This window comes from Muntiacus reevesi, chromosome 22, assembly GCF_963930625.1.
Source record: "Muntiacus reevesi chromosome 22, mMunRee1.1, whole genome shotgun sequence".
NCBI lineage: Eukaryota > Metazoa > Chordata > Mammalia > Artiodactyla > Cervidae > Muntiacus > Muntiacus reevesi.
The window spans coordinates 31180747-31206329 of NC_089270.1; the positions used below are offsets into that span (position 1 = coordinate 31180747).

Sequence of the window (25583 nt, forward strand, 5' to 3'; positions counted from 1 at the left end):
AACAATAGCTTTGAAAAAGTTGATTTTTAAAAAACCTGCAAACTTGAATATCAATCAATAAGATAATAAAATCCAAGGAACAATGGGAAAAATGAATGAAGAACAAGGAGCAGAAGTACTGAAATCTGTGGGACATAATCAACCACAGTAACATACACAAAATAGGAGTGCCATTCAAAATTTCTTCAATACTACTTTGAAGTTTTTCTGTGTTAGAGCCAATCATTAGTTCTTCTCACAGGCAGATCATGTTGCTTGGTTTTTCCCCAATACAGGTCACATTTTCCCATTTTTAAAATATGTCTTATGAAGTATGTGTTAACATACACAAAATGGGAGTGCATAGAACAGTATTTTTAAAAATAATGCCTGAAAATATCCCAAATATGATGAAAAGCATTTATCTGGCATATCCCAATTGTTCAGCCAATTCCAAGTAGGATAAACAGAGGAGAGCCAAACACAGACACCAGTGAAATGTTGAAAACTGAAAACAGAAAATGTTGAAGCACTAAAAGAAATTTACCCATACTTGTGAACACCAAAAAGACACTATTTATATCTCAGCAGAAACAATGATGCTCACGCTGTTTACAATAGCCAAGACATGGAAGCAACCTAAATGTCCATGACAGAGGAAAGTTTAGGAAACTATGGTACATATATATAATGGACTATTACTCAGACATTAAAAACAATGAAGAAATGTCATTTGCAGCTATATGGATGGGTGGAACTAGAGACTGTCATTCTGAGTGAAGTATGACAAAGTGAAATCAGACAAAGAAGGAGAAATATCATATGACATCCCTTATATGTGGAATCTAAAAAGAAATTATACAAATGAACTTATTTAGAAAACAGACTCACAGAACTAGAGAATAAACACATAGTTGCCGGAGGGAAAGAACAGGGGGAAGATATAGGGCATTTGGGATCAACATGTATACACTCCTATACCTAAAATAGATAACCAACAAGGTCCTACTGTATCACACAGGGAACTCTGTTCAATGTTATGTGGCAGCCTGAATGGGAGAGGAGTCTGGGGGAGAATGGATACATGCATATATTTATATAGCTCTGTCCCTTCGCCTTCCACCTGCAATTATCACAACATGGTTAATCAGTCACACTCCAATATAAAATAAAATGTTTTAAAAAAAAATGATGGAGGACTTCCCTGGTGGCACACTAGAGCCCACACGCCACAACTACTAAGCCTAAGTACTGCAACTGCTGAAGCCCATACCCCTAGAGCCTGTGTCTGCAATAAGAGAAGTCGCCACACGATGAGAAGCATACATACTAAAATGAAGAGTAACCTCCACTAGCCTCAACCAGAAAAAGCCTGAAGCAAAAACAAAAACAAAAACAATGAAGACCCAGTGAAGGCAAAACTGAATAAATAAAATTAATTTTTAAAAAATTTTAAAAGGAGAAAATGAAAGTAAAATAGACCACAATGATGTCATTATAAAAAAAAAAAAAAAGAAACATTAGATGTTCTCTGGCGGTGGGATGACACATTCAAAGTGCTGAAAGACAAAACTGTCAACCAAAAGTTCTGTATCAAGCAAACTACCTCTCAAAAAGGAGAGCAAAAGATAGATATACCTCTCCCCCCGCTTGTCCTACCAAAAAAATTAATTGCTGGGAAATCTGCCCTACAGGAAAAACTGAAGGGAATTCTTCAAACTGAAGGAAGTAAACTTAGATCGCAATTCCAATCTCCACATTAAAGCAAATGCGCTGATGAAGATACAAGACCGTGTAAGTGCATATATATCGTCTTCTTCTTTCTCTTAATAAACATAAAAAGCAACCATGTAAAAAAATGTATAGAACTCTAGTCCTAGGCATTTGACATATAGATAATATATTTGCGGGAGTCAGTGGTATTATAGACCTTGAGATGACAGGGTCCAACAATGGCTTAGGTCCTTGGGGTATAGGGTTCTATAGCAGCAAAACCTGGGGATGATGGGCCAAGATTCCAATTCTGGCCCTAGTGAAAGTCTCAGAGCAGCAGCAACGTGTTCCCAGTGATGGCCTGTTAAAGCCACAGGCCAAATCCACGGTGTGGGGTGCAGAGCCCCAGCAGTGTGGCTATAGTAATGGCGGATCAGAACCCTGACTAGGACCCAGGGTGAGGAGCAGAGTAACAGCACTTTGATTTCGCTGTTCACTCACTCAGTCATGTCCAACCAACTATGCAATCCAGTGAATAGCAAGCAACACGCAGGGCTTCTCTATCCTTCACCATTTCCCAGAGTTTGGTCAAACTCTTGTCTATTGAATTGAGGATGACATCCAACCATCTCATCCTCTGTCACCCTCTTCTCATCCTGCCCTCAATCTCTCCCAGCATCAGGATCTTTTCTAGTGAGTCGGCTCCTCATCTCAGGTGGCCAAAATATTGGAGCTTCAATTCAGCATCAGTCCTTCCAATGAATATTCAGGGTCGATTGCCTTTAGGATTGACTGGTTTGATCTCCTTGCTATTCAAGGGATCTCAAGAGTCTTCTCCAGCACCATCATTTGAAAGCACCAGTTTGAAGGCACTCAGCCTTCTTTATGGCCCAATTCTCACATCTGCACATGACGACTGGAAAAACCATAGCTTTGACTATATGGACCTTTGTCAGCAAAGTGATATCTTTGTTTTGGAATATGCTGTCTAGGTCTGTCATAACTTTTCTTCCAAGGAGCAAGTGTCTTTTAATTTCATGGCTGCAGTCACCACCCACAGTGATTTTTGAGCCCAAGAAATTAAATATCTGCCCCTGTTTCTATTTTTCCCCATTTGCCATGAAGTGATGGGACCAGATGTCATGATCTTAGTTTTTTTAATGTTGAGTTTTAAGTGGCATTTTGCCCCAGCAATGATAGGCTAAAACCATTCTGACTTAGAACCCAGAAATGGTGTATAAAATAGCAGCAGCTCAACTTACGTAATAGCCACTCAAAGCCACAACTAGGAATACAGAGTTAGTTCCAAATAAATAGCAGCATTGGCCTAGTTATGGCCAGACAAAGCACTAACTTAGTACCAGGGGCCAAGGGACAGAGCAACAGTTCCAATCTCGTAGAAGTCAAAGCACTGTGACATCTCATCCTTGGCAAGCAGGGTGCAGGAGTGATGGGGCCCCAAGGTCAGGTCTCACCACAGTGACATTTCCAGCCTCAAGAAAGATGCAAAAGCAAGGAGTCTGGGCAGCTCTGTCAAATGGAATCAGTGCTGGTGAAAACTGTAAGTCCTCAGTGTCTAAAATCTGCACACGTCTATGATGGTGAGACTCACTGGAATTCTCTTGCTGTCCTTTTCCCCACAGGGTGAAATCCCTTTGAAGGAATCTCTGCTGGTGCCAAGTTCCTTTGAACTAGAGGATGGGGTAATGTAGGTAAAATCTTTCCAAGCTTTTCTGCACAGTCATCCTCAGGTTTTGCAATCTGCAGAGCTTCTGAAACGTCTTCATTTTAGTCCAGAACTTTCCCAAAGTAATTTATATTAGCTTGTAGTTGCTCATTTATTGCTTTTGTTGTTTTTGTAAGGGACACAAGTGTCAGAAATTCCTAAGTTTCCATCTTGTTGCCGTCTCCTTATCTTTAATTCCATGTCAAGGAGACTGCAGATAGGAGAAACTCTTACTTTCTTTTGTTTTTACACTAGTCTTCTCTCTTACACAATATAATTGATCTGCATGTGCAAGGTCTTTGCTTTTTGGATGGGTGACAGCATTGAGAAAACAAAATTAAACACATTGTATAAACATGAACTATGCTACACTTTACCATTTCACTTGCTTTCCACAACTGTTGATTGCTCATATAAAGTCACTACTAGAGGCGTAGAAGTTATAATTTAACATCATGATCAATTTCTCCTTGGATATAAACATGAATGATGGCAAAAGGATACAGCAATTTTTGAAAAGTTCTGCATATGAATATGATGTCTATGAAATGGCTTTCATTTCTGCTGCTGCTCCAGCTGACTTGCTACTTCAACTCTGGAAATTGTGGAAAGGTGCTTGTGTGGCCTGTGGAATATAGTCATTGGATAAATATAAAGACAATTCTGGAAGAACTGGTCTCAAGGGGTCATGAGGTGACTGTTATGACATCTTCAGCTTCCATTTTCATTAATACCAAAAAAGAATTTGGTATTAAATTTGAGAATTTCCCTGTATCTTTAACTAAAGATGATTTTGAGTCTATTTTCCAGTATTTGCTTGAGAAATGGACATATATGGAAAAAGATTCGTTTTTGTCATATTTTTCAGCAGTGCAAACTTTATTTTTGAATTATTCTGATGTTATCATGAAGATGTGTAAAGAACTTGTTTCAAACAAGAAACTTGTAACAAAACTACAGGAATCAAGTTTTGATGTCATTCTTGCAGATGCCATTGGACCCTGTGGTGAACTGTTAGCTGAGATACTTAAAGTACCTTTAGTGTACAGTCTCCGCTTCTCTCCTGGTTTTTCAATTGAAAAGTACAGTGGGGGCCTTTCATTTCCACCATCCTATGTACCTGTTGTTATGTCAGAATTAAGTGATCAAATGACATTCATGGAGAGGGTAAAAAATATGATATATGTACTTTATTTTGACTTTTGGTTCCAGACATTTAATGAGAAGAAATGGAATCAATTTTACAGTGAAGTACTAGGTAAGTCATGTTTTTAATTGGTAGCGTGAAGTCCTAACTTTCCTAGTGCCTTGGAAAATGAATTTGTATAAAGTCACAAAATTTTGTCTCATAAGTGAAACAAAAAAATGAAAATATAAAATTATCTAATAAATATATAAAAATACTAAATTATAGAATAAGGTATAACCCTGTTGCCCATTACTTTTCCAGACACTTCAGGAAGTCATAAACCACAAATTTGAAGCACTTAGGAATTTTCCGAGCAGTTATATATCCATATGACTGAACTTCCTTTTTTAATGTAAAAAAGGTCACTAAAAACCTCATAAAGTGTCTCAATAAAAGAAGACAGATAGATTGAAATATATAAATATCTGTGGCACAAGTATCTAGGTAGCATTTAGAATTTTTTTTTCTATTTGTGTACCTCGGCTTCTGTATTATGTTATATTCTATTATATAATGTGACAGGATATGATATGATATAATATGATATTATATGCCACTGTTGTTGCTTAGTCATTAAGTTGGGTCCAACTCTTTGCAACCCCATGGACTGCAGCATGCCAGGCTCCTCCATCCATGAGATTCCCCAGGCAAGAATACTTGAGTGGGTTGCCATTTCATTCTCCAGGGGATCTTCCCAACCCAGGGGTTGAACCCATGTCTCCTGCATTGACAGATGGATTCTTTTCCAATGAGCCACCAGGGAAGATATGTACGATACACATACATGTTTGTTTGCTTTACCAGAATACATACACTTTCAAATATCTTTGACTATATCATTCCAAGCTTCTTTCAAAAAATTAGCGAATATACTCACATGACAATTTTATCATTTCATCTAACTCTTGTTGTTTTTGCTTTTCATTGTAGGAAGACAGACTACATTATCAGAGACAATGGGAAAAGCTGAAATATGGCTCATTCGAACCTACTGGGATTTTCAATTTCCTCACCCACTACTACCAAATTTTGAATTTGTTGGAGGCCTTCACTGCAAACCTGCCAAACCCCTACCTAAGGTTACCTATTCCTGTCTATCGTGTTTTGTTTACATTGCATTTTTGATAAGAGTAATCCTACATTCTTTATTTAGAATGCTTAGTTATAAACAGAGAGATGTGGGATGCTAGATAATGGCCTGCCAATTAGAAACTCATATATTTATTTCTATAGCAACAAAAGTATCTAAATTTCAGTATCAATACAGAATAAAGTGGGATCAGTGGGAGAATTTGAGAATATGACAGTAAAAATATGACCTTCATTATTCAGCACATAGTAAAGAATGATATTTAGGAGAATTATAAAATAAAAAGAATATTTTTTTAAATGACTAGCATATTCTAGAAGTAAGTGCTAATATGCAGAGAAATGATGTAGATACAGTTTCTGCCACCAGCCATTCTACTGGAAACATAGAATACCAATGAGTAATAAAAATTGTGTGAAAATTGTTATAATAAGGGAAGACCACAATAATAAGGAAACATCCAACATGAATTACAGAAAGTGTCTCTGAAGCACTGATATTAAGATTGAGATCTGAAGGATGTTCAGGAATAAGTAGAAGGGATAGGGAAGGTGTGGAGGAAGACTCAAAAGGAAAGCTGGTAGTATAGTAATGACAGTACCAAAGAAATCCACGTTTAGTTTAAATGTGAAGAGACTGAGTAAAGAGACAGATGATAATACCAGAGAGGTGAGTTAAAAGACAAGTAATCATGGAACAGATTTGTTCCAAATAGGAAAAGGAGCACGTCAAGGCTGTATATTGTCACCCTGCTTATATAACTTATATGCAGAGTACATAATGTGAAACGCTGGGCTGGATGAAGCACAAACTGGAATCAAGATTGCTGGGAGAAATATCAATAACCTCAGATATGCAGATGACACCACCCTTATGGCAGAAAGTGAAAAAGAACTAAAGAGCCTCTTGGTGAAATTGAAAGAGGAGAGTAAAAATTTGGCTTAAAGCTCAACATTCAGGAAATTAAGATCATCATCTGGTCCCATCACTTCATGGCATATAGATGGGGAAACAGTGGCAGACTTTATTTTTTTTTCCATTTATTTTTATTAGTTGGAGGCTAATTACTTTATAATATTGTAGCTGTTTTTGCCATACATTGACAGACTTTATTTTTGGGAGCTCCAAAATCACTGCAGATGGTGACTGCAGCCATGAAATTAAAAGACCCTTACTCCTTGGCAGGAAAGTTATGACCTGCCTAGACAGCATATTAAAAAGCAGACATTACTTTGCCAACAAAGGTCCGTCTAGTCAAGGCTATGATTTTCCCAGTAGTCATGTATGGATGTGAGAGTTGGACTGTAAAGAAAGCTGAGCGCCAAAGAATTGATGCTTTTGAACTGTGGTGTTGGAGAAAACTCTTGAGAGTCCCTTGGACTGCAAGGAGATCCAACCAGTCCATCCTAAAAGAAATCAGTCCTGAATATTAATTGGAAGGACTGATGTTGAAGCTGAAACTCTAATACTTTGGCCACCTGATGTGAAGAACTCCAATACTTTCCACCTGATGTGGAAAACACTGATGCTGGGAAAGATTGAAGGTGGGAAAAGAAGGGGACGACAGAGGATGAGGTGGTTGGATAGCATCACCAAATCAGTTGATATGAGTTTGAATAAACTCCAGGAGTTGGTGATGGACAGGGAGGCCTGGCATGCTGCAGTCTGTGGGGTTCACAAAGAGTCAGACATGACTGAGGAACTGAACTGAATTGAACTGAAGCATCTAGTAGGAGCATTAGGGAGAAAACTAAAAGGGTAAAGAGAGGAAGAGAGATGATCACCTTACCAAAAAATCACACACAGGATTTAGTCACTGGGTTGCCTTGTAAAGGGGCAAGAGTGGAAAGGGACACCATTGAGCAGTTTGCTGTGAATTACAGGCAACAATGATGCAAAACTTGACTACAATATTCATAGAGATATGACCACAATAACTCTTATAATAATAGAATCAACTTCATATTGTCGTGGGGAAAAATATTTGTTAGTATGAAACAAATGCCTCTGGCACTTATTCAGTGAGTCAAAAGAAATATTAACTATTGTAATCACTTTCATTTTGTTGCTATTCCATATTATCAATAACCCAATGTGTACCAGCCACTTGGATCTAATTTCTAAGCTAGTGGAAACTGGTTTTCCAATACATCAAGATTATATCAATATAATCTAGCAAAGTCCTAGAAAGTATATATCCCAAGGAGTTGTTTAAAAGTAAAGTTTTTTTCATTAAAAACTAGAAGTAATTAAATAATAACACATTTAATAAAATTTAAGTTAAAATATAATTTAAGACATTCAATTTAAAAGTTTTTAATGCTAAGAAATTTTTTTTAAGGTTTGGCTATCAGATAACCAAGATGAAATGCTAAAATTCTTTACAAAGGATTGTAGCTCTTCACCAGTGCTCTAGCTAAAATAGACCATTCTTAAACAATATAAATGTATGACTTAACAGTTTTTACAGTCAAATTCAGCACTTCCTAGCTTTCACATCAACATTTAAACCAGTCTTCATTTGCAGTCCCAGGGTTTTACAATTTACAGATTTAAAAAGATCACTAAGTCTATTAGGACAACTGTTTTGTGTCTACATCTACTTTAAAGAAAAGCTCAGTAAAGCTCCCTTTAGGAATGTGCATTTCAACATCATAGCTGTCTAAGAGAATGCGCACAGGAAAAATATAAACTGCATGTAGAAGAACCATAAATTCTGCACAGACACTAAAGAGCAAATAATTTGCATCTCTTGAATCTGAAAACTTCCCATACTTTAAAATTACGAAGAATTCCTTATGAAGGTAAGCAAGAATCTGGAGAGGAATAAGAAAAAAGAAAAGATGAATAATAAGATAATGGTAACTAGTTAATAGTAGCTGTTGTTATTTAAGTTGAAAACAAGATTTAAATCCAAGTCAATGATTGTGAAGTTTTCATTATATAAAGAAACTATTCCATCAAACTCCTAACTTTTCCATTCATTATTAGATTCTCAGAAAATTTCTGTAATATTTTTTTATAAAGCCCACTTGACCATGATGTATGATCTTTTTTATTTTAAATTTATTTAATTTTTAATTGCAGGATAATTGCTTTACAGAATTGTGTTGGTTTCTGCCAAACATCAATATGAATCAACCGTAGGTTATGCATATGTCCCTTCTCTCTTGTTTAAAGAATTAAGACATTTGGAAAAATGCATCAGGAATCTTAAAAATGCTTACAGCTTTTGATTTCATAGTATATACCCACGAGACCATACAGAGAAAAATAAAGATGTACAGAGCAATATTTGGGGCAGTAATTCATAAAATACAACACTAGAAGTAATTTAAATATCCAAAATTAAGCAATAATTAAATAAATTATAGTAGACATATCATATCATGCCAATCATTTTATCAAACAATACTTAATTACACTCAATTGGCTATAGTATGAAGCTTAGTTGGAAAATATAGATATAATAAGATCACAGTTTTCTTGTAGTATAAAAATATAAGCTAAAATGCAACTTTCAAAATATATGTCACATGTGTATTTCATTATAAGAGTGGAATAAAATTAGAATGAAAACACAAGTTTTAGCATAAAGCCCTCAAAGCCCATCCATATTGTCAAAAATGACAGGATTTCCTTCTTTCTCATGGATGAATAATATCTCAATCTCTGTGTGTATGTGTATTTAGAATACACATCTTTTATGTATTCATTTGCTAATGGCTACTTGATTCTTTCCCTTGGCTCCTGTGAATAATGGTACAATAAACTTGGGCTTCCCTGGTAGCTCATCTGTTAAAGAATCAGCCTACAATACAGGAGACCCCGGTTCAATTCCTAGGTTGGGAAGATCTCCTGGAGAAGGGAACTGCTACCCATTCTAGTATTCTGACCTGGAGAATTCCATGAACTGTATAGTCCAGGGGGTTGCAAAGAATCAGACATGACTGAGTGGACTTTCACAAACATGGGAGCATATATATCTCTTTGCTATCCTGTTTTTATCTCTTCAGAATATGCACCAAAAATTGGAATTACCAGATCATATAGCAGAACTATTTTTAATTTTTTTAAACAAACCTTCGTTTTGTTTTCCATGGTGTCTTAATAAATTTACATTCCCACTGACAATGTACAAACATTCACTTTTCTCCACGTTCTCACCAACAGTTTTCTCCTCCTGGTGGTAAACTTCTAACAGGTGTGAGGTGATAGTTCATTGTGGCTTTGATTTGAATTTCCTTGATAATTAGTGAGGCTGAGCATCTTTTCATATACCTAATGGCCGTTTAGATGTCTTCTTTGGAAAATTGTCTATTTTATTTGTTTCCCATTCTTTAACTAAAATTTTATTGCTGTGTTGTATGAGTTACATATAAATGTAATTCATATGTATATATATATGGTTTTCCTGGTGGCTCAGATTGTAAAGAATTCACCTGCAATGCAGGAGACCCTGGTTCAATCCCTGGGTCAGGAAGCTCTCTCTATATATATCTATATGTATGTGTATATAAGTATGTATATATATGTATATATGTGTGTGTGTGTGTGTGTGTGTGTGTATGCAAATCATACAACACAAAAGAAAAATTTAAAGAATGGAGAAAAAAGAAAATAGGCAGTTTTCCAAAGAAGACATCTAAATGGCCAGTAAGTATGTGAAAAGATGCTCAACATCACTAATTATCAAGGAAATTCAAATCAAAACTACAGTGAGCTATCACCTCACACCTGTTAGAAGTTTATATAATATAGGCTTCCCTGGTGGCTCAGATGGTAAAGAATCCACCTATAATGTGGGAGACCAGGGTTCAATCCCTGGGTGGATAAGATCCCATGGAGAAGGACATGGCAACCCACTCCAGTATTACTGCCTGGAGAATCTCCATGGACAGAGGAGCATGGTCAGTTACAGTCCATGGGGTCACAAAGAATCAAACACAACTAAGCGACTAAGCACAGCACATGTATATAATCTATGTTTATGTATATTATGTATAAATATGTATATATGTATGATATTAGCCCTTCAATATGTGGTTTGCAAAATTTTTCTTCCATTTTTATGCATATTTTTATCTGGTTGATTCTTTTATGGTGGAAAAGCTTATAAGTTTCATGTAGTTCTTCTTATTGATTTTTTCTTTTGTCATGGTTTTGGTGTCATTTCCAAAGAAACTATTTCCAAAACCAATGTCAAGGAGTTTTCTCCCTATGTTTTCTTTTAGGAGTGTTATAGTGTTTGGCCTTATTTTAAGTCTCTGATCCCTTTTGAGTTGATTTTTGTGACAGGTGTAACAAAGGGGTCTCATTTCACTTTTTCACATGTGTTTATCCAGTTTCCTCATTGAATGTTCTTGCCTCCTTTGTTGAATATTAATTGACTATAAATGCAGTGTTTTATTTAATTATTTATTGTAATTGGAGGCTAATTACTTTACAGTATTGTAGTGAGTTTTGCCATACATTGACATGAATCACCCATGGGTGTACATGTGTCCCCCATTCTGAACCCCCTCCAACCTCCCTCCCTATCCCATCCCTCAGAGTTGTCCCAGTGCACGAACTTTGAGTGCTGTTTCATGCATTGAACTTGGACTAGTGATCTATTTCATGTATGGTAATATACGTGTTTTAATGCTATTCTCTCAGAACATCTCACCCTCGCCTTCTCCCACAGGGTCTAAAAATCTGCTCTTTATATCTGTGTCTCTTTTGCTGTCTTGCATATAGTCACCATCTTTCTAAATTCCATGTACATATACTGTTACTGGTGTTTTTCTTTCTGACTTACTTCCCTCTGTATAATAGGCTCCAGTTTCATCCACTTCATTAGAACTGATTCAAATGTGTTCTTTTCAATAGCTGAGTAATGTTACATTGTGTATATGTACCACAGCTTTCTTATCCATTTGTCTGCTGATGGATATATAGGTTGCTTCCATGTCCTGCCTATTGTAAACAGTGCTGCGATGAACACTGAGGTACAGGTGTCTCTTTCAATTCTGGTTTCTTCAGTGTGTATGCCCAGCAGTGGGATTGCTGGGTCATATGGCAGTTCTATTTCCAGTTTTTAAAGAATCTACACACTGTTCTCCATAGTGGCTGTACTAATATGCATTCCCACCAACAGTGTAAGAGGGTTCCTTTTTCTCCACACCCTTTCCAGCATTTAATGTTTGTGGACTTTTGGATAGCAGCCATCCTGACTGGCGTGTAATGGTACCTCACTGTGGTTTTGATTTGCATTTCTCTGATAATGAGTGATGTGGAGCATCTTTTCATGTGTTTGTTAGCCATATTATGTCTTCTTTGGAGAAATGTCTGTTTAGTTCTTTGGCCCATTTCTTGATTGGGTCATTTATTTTTCTGTAATTGAGCTGCAGGAGCTGCTTGTATATTTTTGAGATTAATTCTTTGTCAGTTGCTTCATTTGCTATTATTTTCTCCCATTCTGAAGGCTGTCTTCTCACCTTGCTTATAGTTTCCATCGTCGTTCAAAAGTTTTTGGGCTTAATTCGGTCCCATTTGTTTATTTTTGCTTTTATTTCTATTACTCTGTGAGGTGGATCATAGAGGAGCTTGCTGTGATTTATGTCAGAGAGTGTTTTGCCTATGTTTTCTTCTAGGAGTTTTATAGTTTCTGGCCTTACATTTAGATCTTTAATCCATTTTGAGTTTATTTTTGCATATGGTCTTAGAAAGTGTTCTAGTTTCATTCTTTTACATGTGATTAACCAGTTTTCCCAGCACCACTTGCTGAAGAGATTGTCTTTTCTCCATTGTATATTCTTGCCTCCTTTATCAAAGATAAGGTGTCCATAGGTGTGTGGATTTATCTCTGGGCTTTCTATTTTGTTTCATTGATCTATATTTCTGTCTTTGTTCCAGTATCATACTGTCTTGATGACTGTAACTTTGTAGTATAGTCTGAAATCATGCATCTTGATTCCTCCAGTTCCATTCTTCTTTCTCAAGATTGCTTTTACTATTCGAGGCATACAAATTGTGAAATTATTTGTTCTAGTTCTGTGAAAAATACTGTTGGTAGCTTGAAAGGAACTGCATTAAATCTATAGATTGCTTTGGGAGAGTATACTCATTTTCACTATATTGATTCTTCTGATCCATGAACATAGTATATTTCTCCATCTATTTGTGTCATCTTTGATTTCTTTCATCAGTGTTTTTTAGTCTTCTATATATAGGTCTTTTGTTTCTTTAGATAGATTTATTCCTGAGTATTTTATTCTTTTCATTGTAATGGTGAATGGAATTGTTTCCTTAATTTCTCTTTCTGTTCTCTTATTGTTAGTGTATAGGAATGCAAGGGATTTCTGCATGCTAATTTTATATCCTGCAACTTTACTATATTCATTGATTACCTCTAGTAATTTTCTGGTGGAGTCTTTAGGGTTTTCTATGTAGAGGATCATGATGTCATCTGCAAACAGTGAGAGTTTTACTTCTTTTTCAATCTGGATTCCTTTTATTTCTTTTTCTTCTCTGATTGCTATGGCTAGGACTTCCAAAACTATATTGAATAATAGTGGTAAGAGTGGGCACCCTTGTCTTGTTCCTGACTTTAAGGGAAATGCTTTCAATTTTTCACCATTGAGGATAATGTTTGCTGTGGGTTTATCATATATGGTTTTCATTATGTTGAGGTATGTTCCTTCTATGCCTGCTTTTTGGAGTGTTTTTATCATAAATGGATGTTGAATTTTGTCAAAGGCTTTCTCTGTAAATGCAGGGTTTCAATTCTGGATCCTGTATTCTGTTCCACTGATCTAGTTGTCATTTTTAGGCCTGTGCCATATTGTTTTAAACATCATAGTTTTGTACTATTTGAAATTGTGAGATATGATGCCTTTGGCTTTGGGTAGTGTCAATATTTTTTAAATATTACCTCTTGAGATCATGAACACAAGATGACTTTACATTTATTTGTGCTTTATTCTATTTCTTTCTACAAAGTCTTGTTGTTATCACTATACAGATCTTTCACCTTATTGGTTAAACTTATTTCTAGTTATTTTATAATTTTTGATCCAACTGTGAATGGGATAGGTTTTTTTCCAGATGTTTCATTATTATTATTTAGAAATCCAACTAACATTTTTACAAACTCACTGTTAATCATGGAAATGCAAATTAAAAGATGTTTCAAGCATCAGATTTAACAAATTTGTTAAAAGCATATAATATTCAGTGGGATTTAAGTACATTGTGCTTGAAGGCTCGGTCATTTTCATGCATGGACTTAGATGCCAGTGGCATGTGGGGCCTTAGTTCCCAGATGAAGGATCGAATCCATGTATACTGCAATGGCAGATGGATTCTTAATCACTGGACCACCAGAAAAGTCCTTATAATGTGAATTTTAATACAACTAATTTCCTTATGCTAATTTCCTATCCCACAACTTTACTAAAGTTGCCAATTAGTTCAGGTTTTTGGCTGAGTCTCTGGGATTTTCTGTATTAAAAAATATATATATCACTTGCAAAAGAAATGATTTTACCTCTTCCTTCCTGACTTGGATGTTTTATTTCTTTGTCTTGCCTAGTTACTCTAGCTAGGACTTCTAATACTAAAATATATGTAACGAGTGTGAGAATGGGCATCCTTGTCTTGTTCCTGATATTAGAGAAAAAGCTTTCAAATTTTCACTGTTGAACATGATGCTAACTTTGGGTTTGTTATATATGACTTATGTTGAAATATCTTCCCTCTACAATCACAGCATTGAGGGTTTTTATCAGGAAAGAATGTTGCATCTTGTCAAATGTTATTCCACATCTATCAGCATGAACAAGTGTTTTAAATTCCATTTTATTAATGGAATATATTACATTAATTGATTTAGGTACATTGAGCCATCCTTTACATCCCAGGAATAAATCTCATCTGGTCACAGTATGTAATCCTTTCAATGTGTTCTTGAATTTGACTTGCAGATATTTGGATGAGAATTTTTACATCTATATTCATATCCTTATTGATTTGGTATAAAGATAATACTGGTCTTGTAGAATGAGTTTCAAAAGTGTTCCTTCTTTTTAATTTTTTGGAAGAGTTTTTGAAGAACTATCATTAATTATTTTTTAAATATTTCATCTATTTTGTCAGTGAAGCCATTGAGGTCCTGGGGTTTTCTTCATTGGGAGGTTTTTGAAACTAAGTGAATATCTTTAGCTATTATGACTTGTCAAGATTTTCCAACTCTTCCTGATTCAGTCTTGATAAACTGTGTGTTTCTAGAAATTTATTCATTCTTCTTGGTAATGTAATTTGTTGGTATATAATTCTACACAATAATTTCTTAAGAGCCTATGTAGTCATAGTAACAGCTGTAATGTCTCCACTTTCATTTCTAATTTTACTTATATGAGTCTTTTTCTTTCTTTTGTTAGTCTAACTAAAATTTGGTATTTTTGTTTATTTTTTGAAAGGACAGAGAGAGCCAAATACTATATGATATCCCTTAAATGTAGAATCTTAAAAAGTCAGACTTTTAAAAGCAGACAATAATATTAATACAATGGTTACCAGGATCTGTGGGGTAGGAGAATAGAAGAGATTTCTTTCAAGAGTGCAAACTTGCCTCTCAGAGAAAAATAAATCTTGGAGCTCTAAGATAGAGAACAGTGAATATAGACAACGATATTTATTATAATCATCAAATTTTCTAAGAGACTACATCTTAATTAATTATTCCAACCACAAAAAGAAATAATTATGCAGCATGAAAAAGGCATGAAATATCATGAAAATGACAATTCTATTACAATATATAAATGCATCAAATCAATATATTATACACATTAAATAATATGTTTTATGTAAAATGTAAAAAATCTTTTTCATCTTTAAAATGAGCATATGAATTTTAAACTATTTCTTGACAGTGAAAATGAGTACATTTTACTTTATTTTTATAATTTTTTTGTATTTTGCATTCTTTTTCACCATTGGCTCATATTATTTTCATAAAGATATCTAAAAGTGAGAATAAACAGTCCATATCATTGATTAATTATTAAATAAAGGAACTTCTCCAGTAATATGATAGGGATCCATTTTCCATGGAAAAGACAAGCAGCTTTAGGTAGTAAGAGAATGAGACAAAACAGTGAAGACAGGTAACTTTAAAAGCTCCTACAGGTTCCTGGAAATACAATACCTGGATGGACCATGTTAAATCATAGGAAAGTTCAGTGAATTTAATATTGAAACTGATATCAGGATGACCTTATACTTTCAAACAATGTACTACATTATATAGTCAGCAAGGTTAAAATTTGAAAAGAATCTTATTATTTCTGTAAAATAATTCTTTTTAAAAGAAGTTTAATGACAATGGTTATGATCAGAAAATAAATGCTTTATGGTGAAAAAGTTGGGTCATTGTTTTCCAGAAAGAAAAGAATAATGAGTTTGAAACAGAAAAGAGAAATTTAAAAGATAAATATATGATTTTGACCAAATATCCAGGAAAATTTTTGCCTCTACATTTTTTTTTTTTTTTTTTTTGTAATGAAGTGCACCGAATGATGTGGAATTATTTTAGTGTGGAGAGTAATGATTTTTTACTTGGAAAAGTATGAAGGACAAAGTGACAAAATAATTATGAAACAATGCCAAGTGAATACAGCTTCTCCAGGAGCTGTTTAGTTTGATGTGGACTACTCAGAACATGACCAGATCTCTGCTGCAGGAAGCCCTGAGGCGCTTCTCGCACTGTGGGAAAGGTGCTCCCTGGGAAACTCAGTGAGGTAATGATGATGATGGTCCCTCAAAGCCGTTGCACATAGCACATCCTACTGTAACATCAATTACACAAAATGAGTTCATGGCAAAGGGTGTCGTATGTAAACAAAACCAGTGATAAGATTATTCAAATATGTGAGTACACAAGTACACATCTGGGTTATAAAAGACCTCATAGTATGAGATTGTTGGATTATAAACAGTCCTCATCAGACTGTTTCACAGAAACTTCAAACTACAATACCAGACTTCTCACTGTCACTGATAAGTAATATAGAGAGAGAGTTAGGAAAATTGTGACAAAATTTAAGATAAGGAACAAGGATTATAGAGCTATAGAATGACAGACATAAAGTGATTCTAATCATAATTTTTTTCAGTGCTAATAACCATGAAAATGAAATACAAATGACTATGCTAAAATAATTCTGCATGGAAAAAAAATTTAGTAGAACTATAATAAAAAAAGGGGGGGTGAGATAAATCCTGGAGTGTAGCTTTCTTCCAAGAATCTATGTTAATAATTAATAACATTATAGATTAAGAGCCTGAATCTAACAGCAGTCTTAGTCTAAACAGTAATTGTTTAACAGTATCTCCTCATCACTGGTGGCTAAGATGGTAAAGAATCCACCTGCAATGCTGGAGACCTGGGTTCAATCCCTGGGTTGGGAAGATCCCTTGAAGGAGGACATGGCAAACCATTCCAGTATTCTGGCCTGGAGAATCCCCATGGACAGAGGAGCCTGGTGGGCTGCAGTCCATAGGACTACAAAGTGTTGGACACAACACCTCATCACTACTGTGTACTGGCTCTATTTTATTTCTTACTTGTACATACACACAAGTGCACAAACACACGCAATAGAAAAAATTGACCTCATATGACACATCTTCTTCCAAAGGACCTCAGAAATTAGGTCTGGTGAAAAAAAAAAAAAAAAAAAAAACAGCACCCATTACTTAAAACATTACGGAGTTTCCTCAAAAACTAAATGACCATGTGATCCAGCAATTCCTCTTCTGGATATTCCCAAAAAGAATTGAAATGAGGATCCCAATGAGATATTTGCACACCATACTCATGAAAGCACTATCCACTAAAGCCAAAGGAGTGAAGCAACTGAAGTGTCCATCAATAGATAAATCCATAAACAAAATGTGGTATCTACAAACAATAAAGTATTATTCAGCCATTGAAAGGAAATATGACACATGGAACACCATGGGTGAGCTTTAAGTGAAATAAGACAGTCCAAAAAGTCAAATACTAAATAATTCAACTTATACAAGGTATAGAGACTAATCAAATTTGTAGAAACATGGAGAAGACTGAAGTTTGCCAGAGGCTGGAGAAAGAAGAAAATGGAGTTTCTTAGTGGGATCAGACTTCCAGTCTTTCAAGATGAAGACTTCTGGAGACTGGTTGCACAACATGAATATACTTAACACTACTGAACCATAATGGATTCGCTGGTAGCTCATCTGATAAAGAATCTGCCTGCATTGCAGGAGACCTGGGTTCAATCCCTGGGTCAGGAAGAACCCCCTGGAGAATGGAATGGCAACCCACTTCAGTATTCTTGCCTGGAGAATTCCATGGACAGAGGAACCTGGTAGGATACAGCCCATAGGGTCACAGTCAGACATGACTGAGTGACTAACACTTGACTTGACTAACACTTGACTGAATCATTTAGGAGTGATTAAGATGGCAAATTTATCTTATGTGTATTTTACTATACTATTTTAAAAGCCACTACTCTAATAATTTTGTAAATCCATGGCTGATTCATGTCAATGTATGGCAAAAACCACTACAATATTGTAAAGTAATTAGTCTCCAACTAATAAAAATAAATGGAAAAGAAAAAAAGATTAGATTTTCTCTCCTTAGCTGTTTGAAGGCATCCTTTAAGTAATGTTTGCTATGTTGTTGCTCTTTTGTGATGGAGCAAATTCTTTTTTTTTTTTTTCCCAAACTCTTATTTATAGGAAATTGAAGAGTTTGTCCAGAGCTCTGGAGAAAATGGTATTGTGGTGTTTACTTTGGGGTCAATGATCACTAACATGACAGAAGAAAGAGCTAATACAATTGCATCAGCCCTTGCCCAGATTCCACAAAAGGTACATATAGTAATTTAAAAGTGTCAACTGTTTAATGAGTCTCTTAAATAATGTAAAAGATCTGATTACAAATATATCCTGCAAAAAAAATAAACTATTATGATAGCTCCAACTTATCTCAAAATAAACATGTAGATTATTAGTAATTTGCCACTAATATTTTGGCAATAGAATCAAGACCTAATTTTAACTAATTTAAATAGTTAAATTTGTCAAAGAAATCTCATTTGTCTATGGCATCATGTGTGAAATCTGACTGCATGCCATACCAGATTTAACATGACAATTAAGTATGCAAAATGTTTGTGTTCCTGTTCAGGCCAATGCATTAGTAGTTTTTACTTAAAATATCTGATCCTTATTTCCTTATCTATCATACACAAGACATTTATCTAGATGTCTTTAAACCTGCACAAAATTCTAATGCTAGAACTGTGAAGTTTAACTTATGAAATAAGGTATTTCTTCTACTCTAACAGGTGCTTTGGAGATACAGTGGCAAAAAGCCAGACACCTTAGGACCCAATACTCGGCTGTATGACTGGATCCCTCAGAACGACCTTCTTGGTGAGACTTGGTAGAACAAACATTGAAAACAAGAATAACAGCTGAGCAGATTGATAGTATTTCAACACGAAACAAATTTATTGAGCATTTATTATTGAAAAACTCGAACAGAAAAAGTTACTTCCTCCTTGCTATTTCTAGCCTTAGGCAAAAAAAAAGAAAAAAGAAGCTATAAAAATTCTCATGTCATTATACAGAATACATTTCTTATGGCCCAAATCTAAAATCTTTATTTTAACTGTAATTACTTCTCACAGTGAAATTGTAAATAACTTTGTGGGTTGTTGTTCTGTCTCTGAAATCTCTCTTTACACTTATCCACTCTATAGGGATATTTTAAATGCTAATAAAACATAACAGCTCATCTTTTATTACCAGTAGTTCTCTATTTTACATAATAAAAATATATATATAACCTTATTTTATAGTAAAGTCTTGTTGGTTACCTATTTTAAATATAGCTGTGTGCACCTGTCAATCCAAAGCCCCGTCTGTCCCTCCCCACCCCACACTTCCCGCCTGATAAGAATTAATTCATTCTCTAAATCTGTGAGTCTGTTCCTGTTAAATATACAACTTCATTTGTATCACAATATTTTTCTTGAAAAATTACACATTTTATGATAAAATACAGATTTTCCATCCTTGGGTTCCGTTACCACTAGTATTACCCTTCCTTTGGACTTGAAACCCTTCCTATCAAACTAAATTCTTCAGGATTTCTTTGATAGACTATATTTCTGACATCCCCTCCCTGTTTGTCTGTTTTGATGTGATTGTTGTTCATGTGGTTTCTTTTACCCAGAATGTTCTTTCAATTTGTTTACCTGCCAATCTTGAATTTATGAAGTTCAAGTGACCAAGCTCTTCTTTTAGGAAGCCTTCACTTAACCTCTCCAGCAGAATTAGTGGATTCTTGCTAATCTTGTGAATAGCCATCTGTTATCTAAAATACACTGTTTCTTTCAGTGCCTTCTAGTACTCATTTTATTTCTAAGACTCAATTAATAATTTTACTGAAATTCATTCAATCCTAGGTCATCCAAAAACCAAAGCTTTTATAACTCATGGTGGAACCAATGGCATTTACGAGGCCATCTACCATGGGATCCCTATGGTGGGCATTCCTTTGTTTGCTGATCAACCTGATAACATCGCTCATATGAAGGCCAAAGGAGCAGCTGTCAAATTGGACTTGGAAACAATGTCAACAAGAGATTTGTTTAATGCATTGAACGAAGTCATTAATAATCCCTCGTGAGTATATGTATATATGTTTATGTACACACACACACACACATATATATATGTATATTACTATAAATTATTTCTAGAGACGTTCTCTTGGGAAGACATTGGAGGCAGCAAGGGGTTGTCACATAAAAACAGAGGAGTAAGATTTTGCTCAATGCTTTGAAAACAGTCAACAATAGCCTACTGTGTCACCTTAAGTTTTTTCCATGGTTGTAGGGAAAAGGTTTATCAAAGGCTCAAGGATAGTGGATACACTTTGAAAGAATTTATTAGATTGAGAAGAATTCCTCAAAGGTAGCAAGGATTAAGAGGAAGAACTGAGAACAAAGCTAAAGTAGGGAACCATGAACACTATGAGTACTCATCTGCATACTTTCTTTCGGCATGTAAAATCCACAAATGTTTTAAATTCTTCTAAGATGGTTTAATTTTAGTAAATCACTGTGACATAATTCATCTCAAATTCCCATTACATTAGGACTTTCCAGGTATCTCAGAAAGTAAAGAATCTGCTTGCAATGCAGGAGACCTGGGTTCAATCCCTGGATCAGGAAGACCCCCGGAAGAAGTGAATAGCAACTCACTCCAGTATTCTTGCCTGGAGAATTCCATGGACAGAGGAGCCTGGTGGGCTACAGTTGGTGGGGTCGCAAAGAGTCAGACATGACTGAACAACTAACACTTTCACTTTGTACTTCTTTATAGTCTTTCCCTATTGTATTACAAAAATATTTCTGAATCCCTGCCCTCTTCTCAAAAACGCAGTGCTTCCACTGTGTTTTTTATAAAACAGGTCTTCAATCTTTCCCAGCATCAAGGTCTTTTCTAATGAGTCTGCCCTTCGCATCAGGTGGCAAAAGTATTGAAGCTTCAGTTTCAGCATCAGTCCTTCCAGTGAATATTCAGGGTTGATGTCCTTTAAGATTGGCTGGCTTGATCTCCTTGCAGTCCAAGGGACTCTCAAGAGTCTCCTCCAGCACCGTAATTCAAAAACATGTTTTTTGACCTTTAGTTTTCTTTATGGTCTAATTCTCACATTTGTACATGACTACTTGAAAAACTATAGCTTTGACTATACATACCTTTGCTGGCAAAGTGATGACTCTGCTTTTTAAAATGCTGTCTAGGTTTGTCATAGCTTTTCTTCCAAGGAGTAAACATCTTTTAATTTTGTGGTTGCAGTCACCATTTGCAGTGAATTTGGAGCCCAAGAAAATAAAATCTGCTTTTTTAAAGTCACTACTTTCACTTTCTCCCCTTCTATTTGCCTTGAAGTGATGGGACCTGATGCCATGATCTTAGTTTCTTGAATATTGAGTTTTAAGTCAGCTTTTTCACTCTCCTCTTTTACCCTCTTGAAGAGGCTCTTTAGTTCCTCTTCTCTTTCTGCCCTTAGAGTGGTAACCTCATCTGCATATATGAGATTTTTGATGTTTCTCCTGACAATCATGATTCCAGCTTGTGATTCACCTAGTCTGTCAATTCACATGATGTTCTCTGAATAGGAGTTAAAAAAGCAGGGTGACAATATAGAGCCTTGAGATACTCCTTTCCCAATTTTGAAGTAGTCCGTTTTTCCATGTCTGGTTCTAACTACTGCTTCTTGACCTACATACAGGTTTCTTAGGAGATAGGTAAGGTAATCTGGTATTCCCATCTCTTTAAGAATTTTGCATATTTTGTTGTGATCCACAGTCAAAGCCTTTAGCATAGTCAATTAAGTAGAACTAGATGCTTTTCTGGAATTCACTTGTTTTCTCCATGATCAAGCAAATGTTGGCAATTTGATCTCTGGTTCCTCTGCCTTTCCTAAACCCAGATTGTACATCTGGAAGTTCTTGGCTCACATTGCTGAAGTCCAGCTTGAAGGATTTTGGTTATAACCTTGCTAATATATGAAATAAGCACAGCTGTATGGTAGCTTGAACATTCTTTGGCATTGCCCTTCTTTGGAGTTGGAATGAAAACTGAACTTTTTCTGTTCTGTGGCCACTGCTGAGTTTTCCAAATCTGTTGACATATTGAGTGCAGCACTTTAACAGCATCATCTTTTAGGATTTGAAATAGTTCAGCTGGAATTCTATTACCTCCACTAGTTTTGTTCATGGTAATGCTTCCTAAAGCCCACTTGATTTCACACTCCAGGCTCCCTGTAGTCTTTCCCTTCTCCAGGGGATCTTCCCAACCCAGGGACCGAACCCAGGTCTCCCACTTTGCAGGGAGATTCTTTACCAGCTGAACCACATAGGAAGCCCAAGAATACTGGAGTGGGTAGCCTATCCCTTCTCCAGAGGATCTTACCAACTCAGGAATCAAACCAGGGCCTCCTGCGTTGTAGGCAGACTTTTTACCAACTGAGCTAGGAGGGAAGCCCAAGAATATCCCTAAGAATCAATATATTATTCCTCCAGATAATCAGAAAAGATACTATTCCTAACATTCCGTTTAGCAATGAAAAAAAAGCAAGCAATCAGAGTTAAGATTCAAACCAAGGCACTTCATTCCACACTTCTAAATATTACTTCACTCACTAATATGATGTCAACATCAACTCCTGACCAGCACTTCCTGGACATGCCCCTGAATCTCATCATGGATATGTCTCCTATTTCTGGATTATGATAGTATTTTAAAATCTATTACCAACTCCTTACTGCATAGGTCAAACTTCGAACACTCAAATGTGTATTTCCTTTCTCTTTTCTGGCCTTTGGGACTGCATTCATTCATTCATTCTTTAAATTGCAAATGCTTCTTTTTCTAATTTTCTCTTTTTTCATGGCTTGAAATCCTATTCATTTAATAAATTGTATTGCATAAGCTAAGGTCGCTAATCAACTCTGAGGGAAATAATCTGTATTTCTTCCACTCTATGAAACATTCAATTTTACCATCTGTATGAAATGTTACATACTTATCTTTTCTAGTTCATTGTATAAACTGATGTCTATCTGATTTTTCTTCAGATATAAACAAAATGTGATGTGGTTATCAACCATTCAACGTGATCAGCCTATGAAGCCCCTTGACCGAGCAGTCTTCTGGATCGAGTTTGTCATGCGCCACAGAGGAGCCCAGCACCTGCGGCCCGCCGCCCACGACCTCACCTGGTACCAGTACCACTCTCTGGACGTGATCGGGTTCCTGCTGGCCTGTGTAGCAACTGCTGCATTTGTCATCACAAAATGCTTTCTGTTTTGTTACCGAAAGTTTCTTAAAACAGGAAAGAAGAAGAGAGAGTAGCTGTATGTGAGGCCTGAAGCAGATGTGCCCCATAGATGGAACTCTTCTAGCTAATTCCAACAGGAAGGAGTTAAGGCTCCCATCCTCCTGTGACAAAATGGCTAGTCACGGTTTAGCACCTCACATCAAAAAATTAGTTTTTAAGGGATTTTCTATGCTTAAGAGTAGAAATATGTCATACCAGAGAAAGTTAAATAAAAATAAAACTATATGAGTATATATTGAAATTCATATATTTATTTTATTCATTTTGATTTTAATTCAAAAGTTATACAAAAAAGTATTGAATATAACATTTCATAGATTGTGCACAGAAATAAGTTTATTCATAGTATTCATGTTATTTTGTAGATATTCAGAATATTTTGATTTCATTTTGATGCAGAATTTTATAGTTTTATCTTGCTACAGAAACTGTACAATAATCAGAATTGTGTTGATTCACCTTTTTGTTTCATTTATGAGACCAGTAACACTTGTTGCTTTACACTGTGCATCCAGCCTCACCATTATTTCTTACCTAAAGCCATGACATAACATTTGCCTTCATACAGTTTAACTCATTTCCCAGTGGAATGCTTGTGAAATTAGAAACATAGCCTCTGCTACCTGCTTCCTATTAACAAAATAAAAACTGAGATATTGGGGAAAATCTTTGATATTGTGACCTAATTATTTTTTCCTCATCACTTTTAAAAATAATCAACTTATCTCTTTAGCTTCCATATTCAGCCTTCAATAATGGATGTAGGTCTCAACTGTATATTAAGATAGTATAAATGGTCTTACTGCATTGTCATTTTCTCCAAATGCACATGAATATATATGTATATAAACCTAGGCACATTATGACTGACAATAACAATGAGCAGAATACAAAAATTATGTAAATTTCATGGGAATTGATAAATGAAATGAAAGCAATCTTAAGACACTCCTGAAAATTGAACATCAGGAAAGCAGTGTACAATCAAAGTGGTCCAGCTGAGGAAAGCGTACTTGTCTTATTGGTCAAGAGGATCACCATCCATGTCATATGGCAAACACTTATCAACCTGAGGCATAATTTGCTTTAAAAATAAAATAAAACATTGACACTTGGAGAATTATAGGAAAAATTTACCACTGAATTTTCCATGAGAACTATCTAAATAATTGACACACTTTTAAAGGAAAACAGAACTAATATGGTGCCATAGTAGATAGTATTGTTCAATCACATGTATAAGTTTAAATAATTATTCTCAAATCTATCCTGCAACACAGGTAACAGAAAAAGGGCTGGCAGGTGGGAGGCATGAGTCAAGTGCTCGGGCCTGTTGGGCTGGGAAATCCAGAGGAATCGGGTGGAGAGGGAGGTGGGATGGGAGACTGGGATGGGGAATTAGTGTAACTCTATGGCTGATTCATATCAATGTATGACAAAACCCACTGTAAAATAAAAAAAAAGAAAAAAGAAAAGGGGCTGGTAGTCACTGTATGTTGAGAACTACTACACATCTCCAAAGAAAAGTCAACCAGCCCAATATGAATATGAATATATGAGGAAATGAACAGGAAATTCACAGAAGTTAACTGGCCAGTGACATATAAAAGGTGTCAATGATCACTGATTCTTTATGAAATGAAAATTACATCAATAAACTACTTTCCTATAGATGATTTGTAAACTATATGGGAGGACTATTTTTCCGGAATTATAAAGTGGAAGTAACTTTTTAAAGAAAATTTAAACATAATGCTGATATTGCCACTCTACATCTAGAAATCTGCCATGTAGAAAGACTTGAACATGTTCATAACCAAATTCTGAACATTCCCAGTACCTCTTAAAGGGCTATCAGCTAATGAACACACTCACCTACAACATAAGTATGGGGCATATAGGTAAGAGAGAAAATAGATTATGGGCAATG

The 25583-nt window shown here is 35.5% G+C and overlaps 1 protein-coding gene across 4 annotated transcripts; it reads left to right on the top strand.

The window, feature by feature from the left end:
* The first annotated feature begins 3946 nt into the window (after window positions 1-3946).
* On the top strand, window positions 3947-23667 carry LOC136152784 (UDP-glucuronosyltransferase 2B4-like). 4 transcript variants are annotated; one of them, XM_065914172.1, is made up of 7 exons: window positions 3956-4266; window positions 4618-4676; window positions 5538-5686; window positions 18472-18603; window positions 19083-19170; window positions 20208-20427; window positions 23391-23667. In XM_065914172.1, the coding sequence occupies exons 1-7, from the start codon at window positions 3956-3958 to the stop codon at window positions 23665-23667; spliced, it is 1236 nt and encodes a 411-aa protein (XP_065770244.1). The 4 variants fall into 4 exon arrangements, with proteins under 4 accessions (XP_065770241.1, XP_065770244.1, XP_065770243.1 ...); XM_065914169.1 differs by having other exon boundaries at window positions 3947-4676; XM_065914171.1 differs by lacking the exon at window positions 4618-4676 and having other exon boundaries at window positions 3956-4424.
* The last annotated feature ends 1916 nt before the right edge of the window (window positions 23668-25583 follow it).

What these genes read in the sequence shown, in the direction of transcription:
- LOC136152784 (XM_065914169.1), top strand. Translation starts at nt 3,947, where the DNA reads ATGAATATGATGTCTATGAAATGGCTTTCATTTCTGCTGCTGCTCCAG. An exon ending in ATTTTACAGTGAAGTACTAG is followed by an intron (nt 4,677 to 5,537) that starts GTAAGTCATGTT and finishes TTTTCATTGTAG; the next exon opens with GAAGACAGACTACATTATCA. An exon ending in CTGCCAAACCCCTACCTAAG is followed by an intron (nt 5,687 to 18,471) that starts GTTACCTATTCC and finishes TCTTATTTATAG; the next exon opens with GAAATTGAAGAGTTTGTCCA.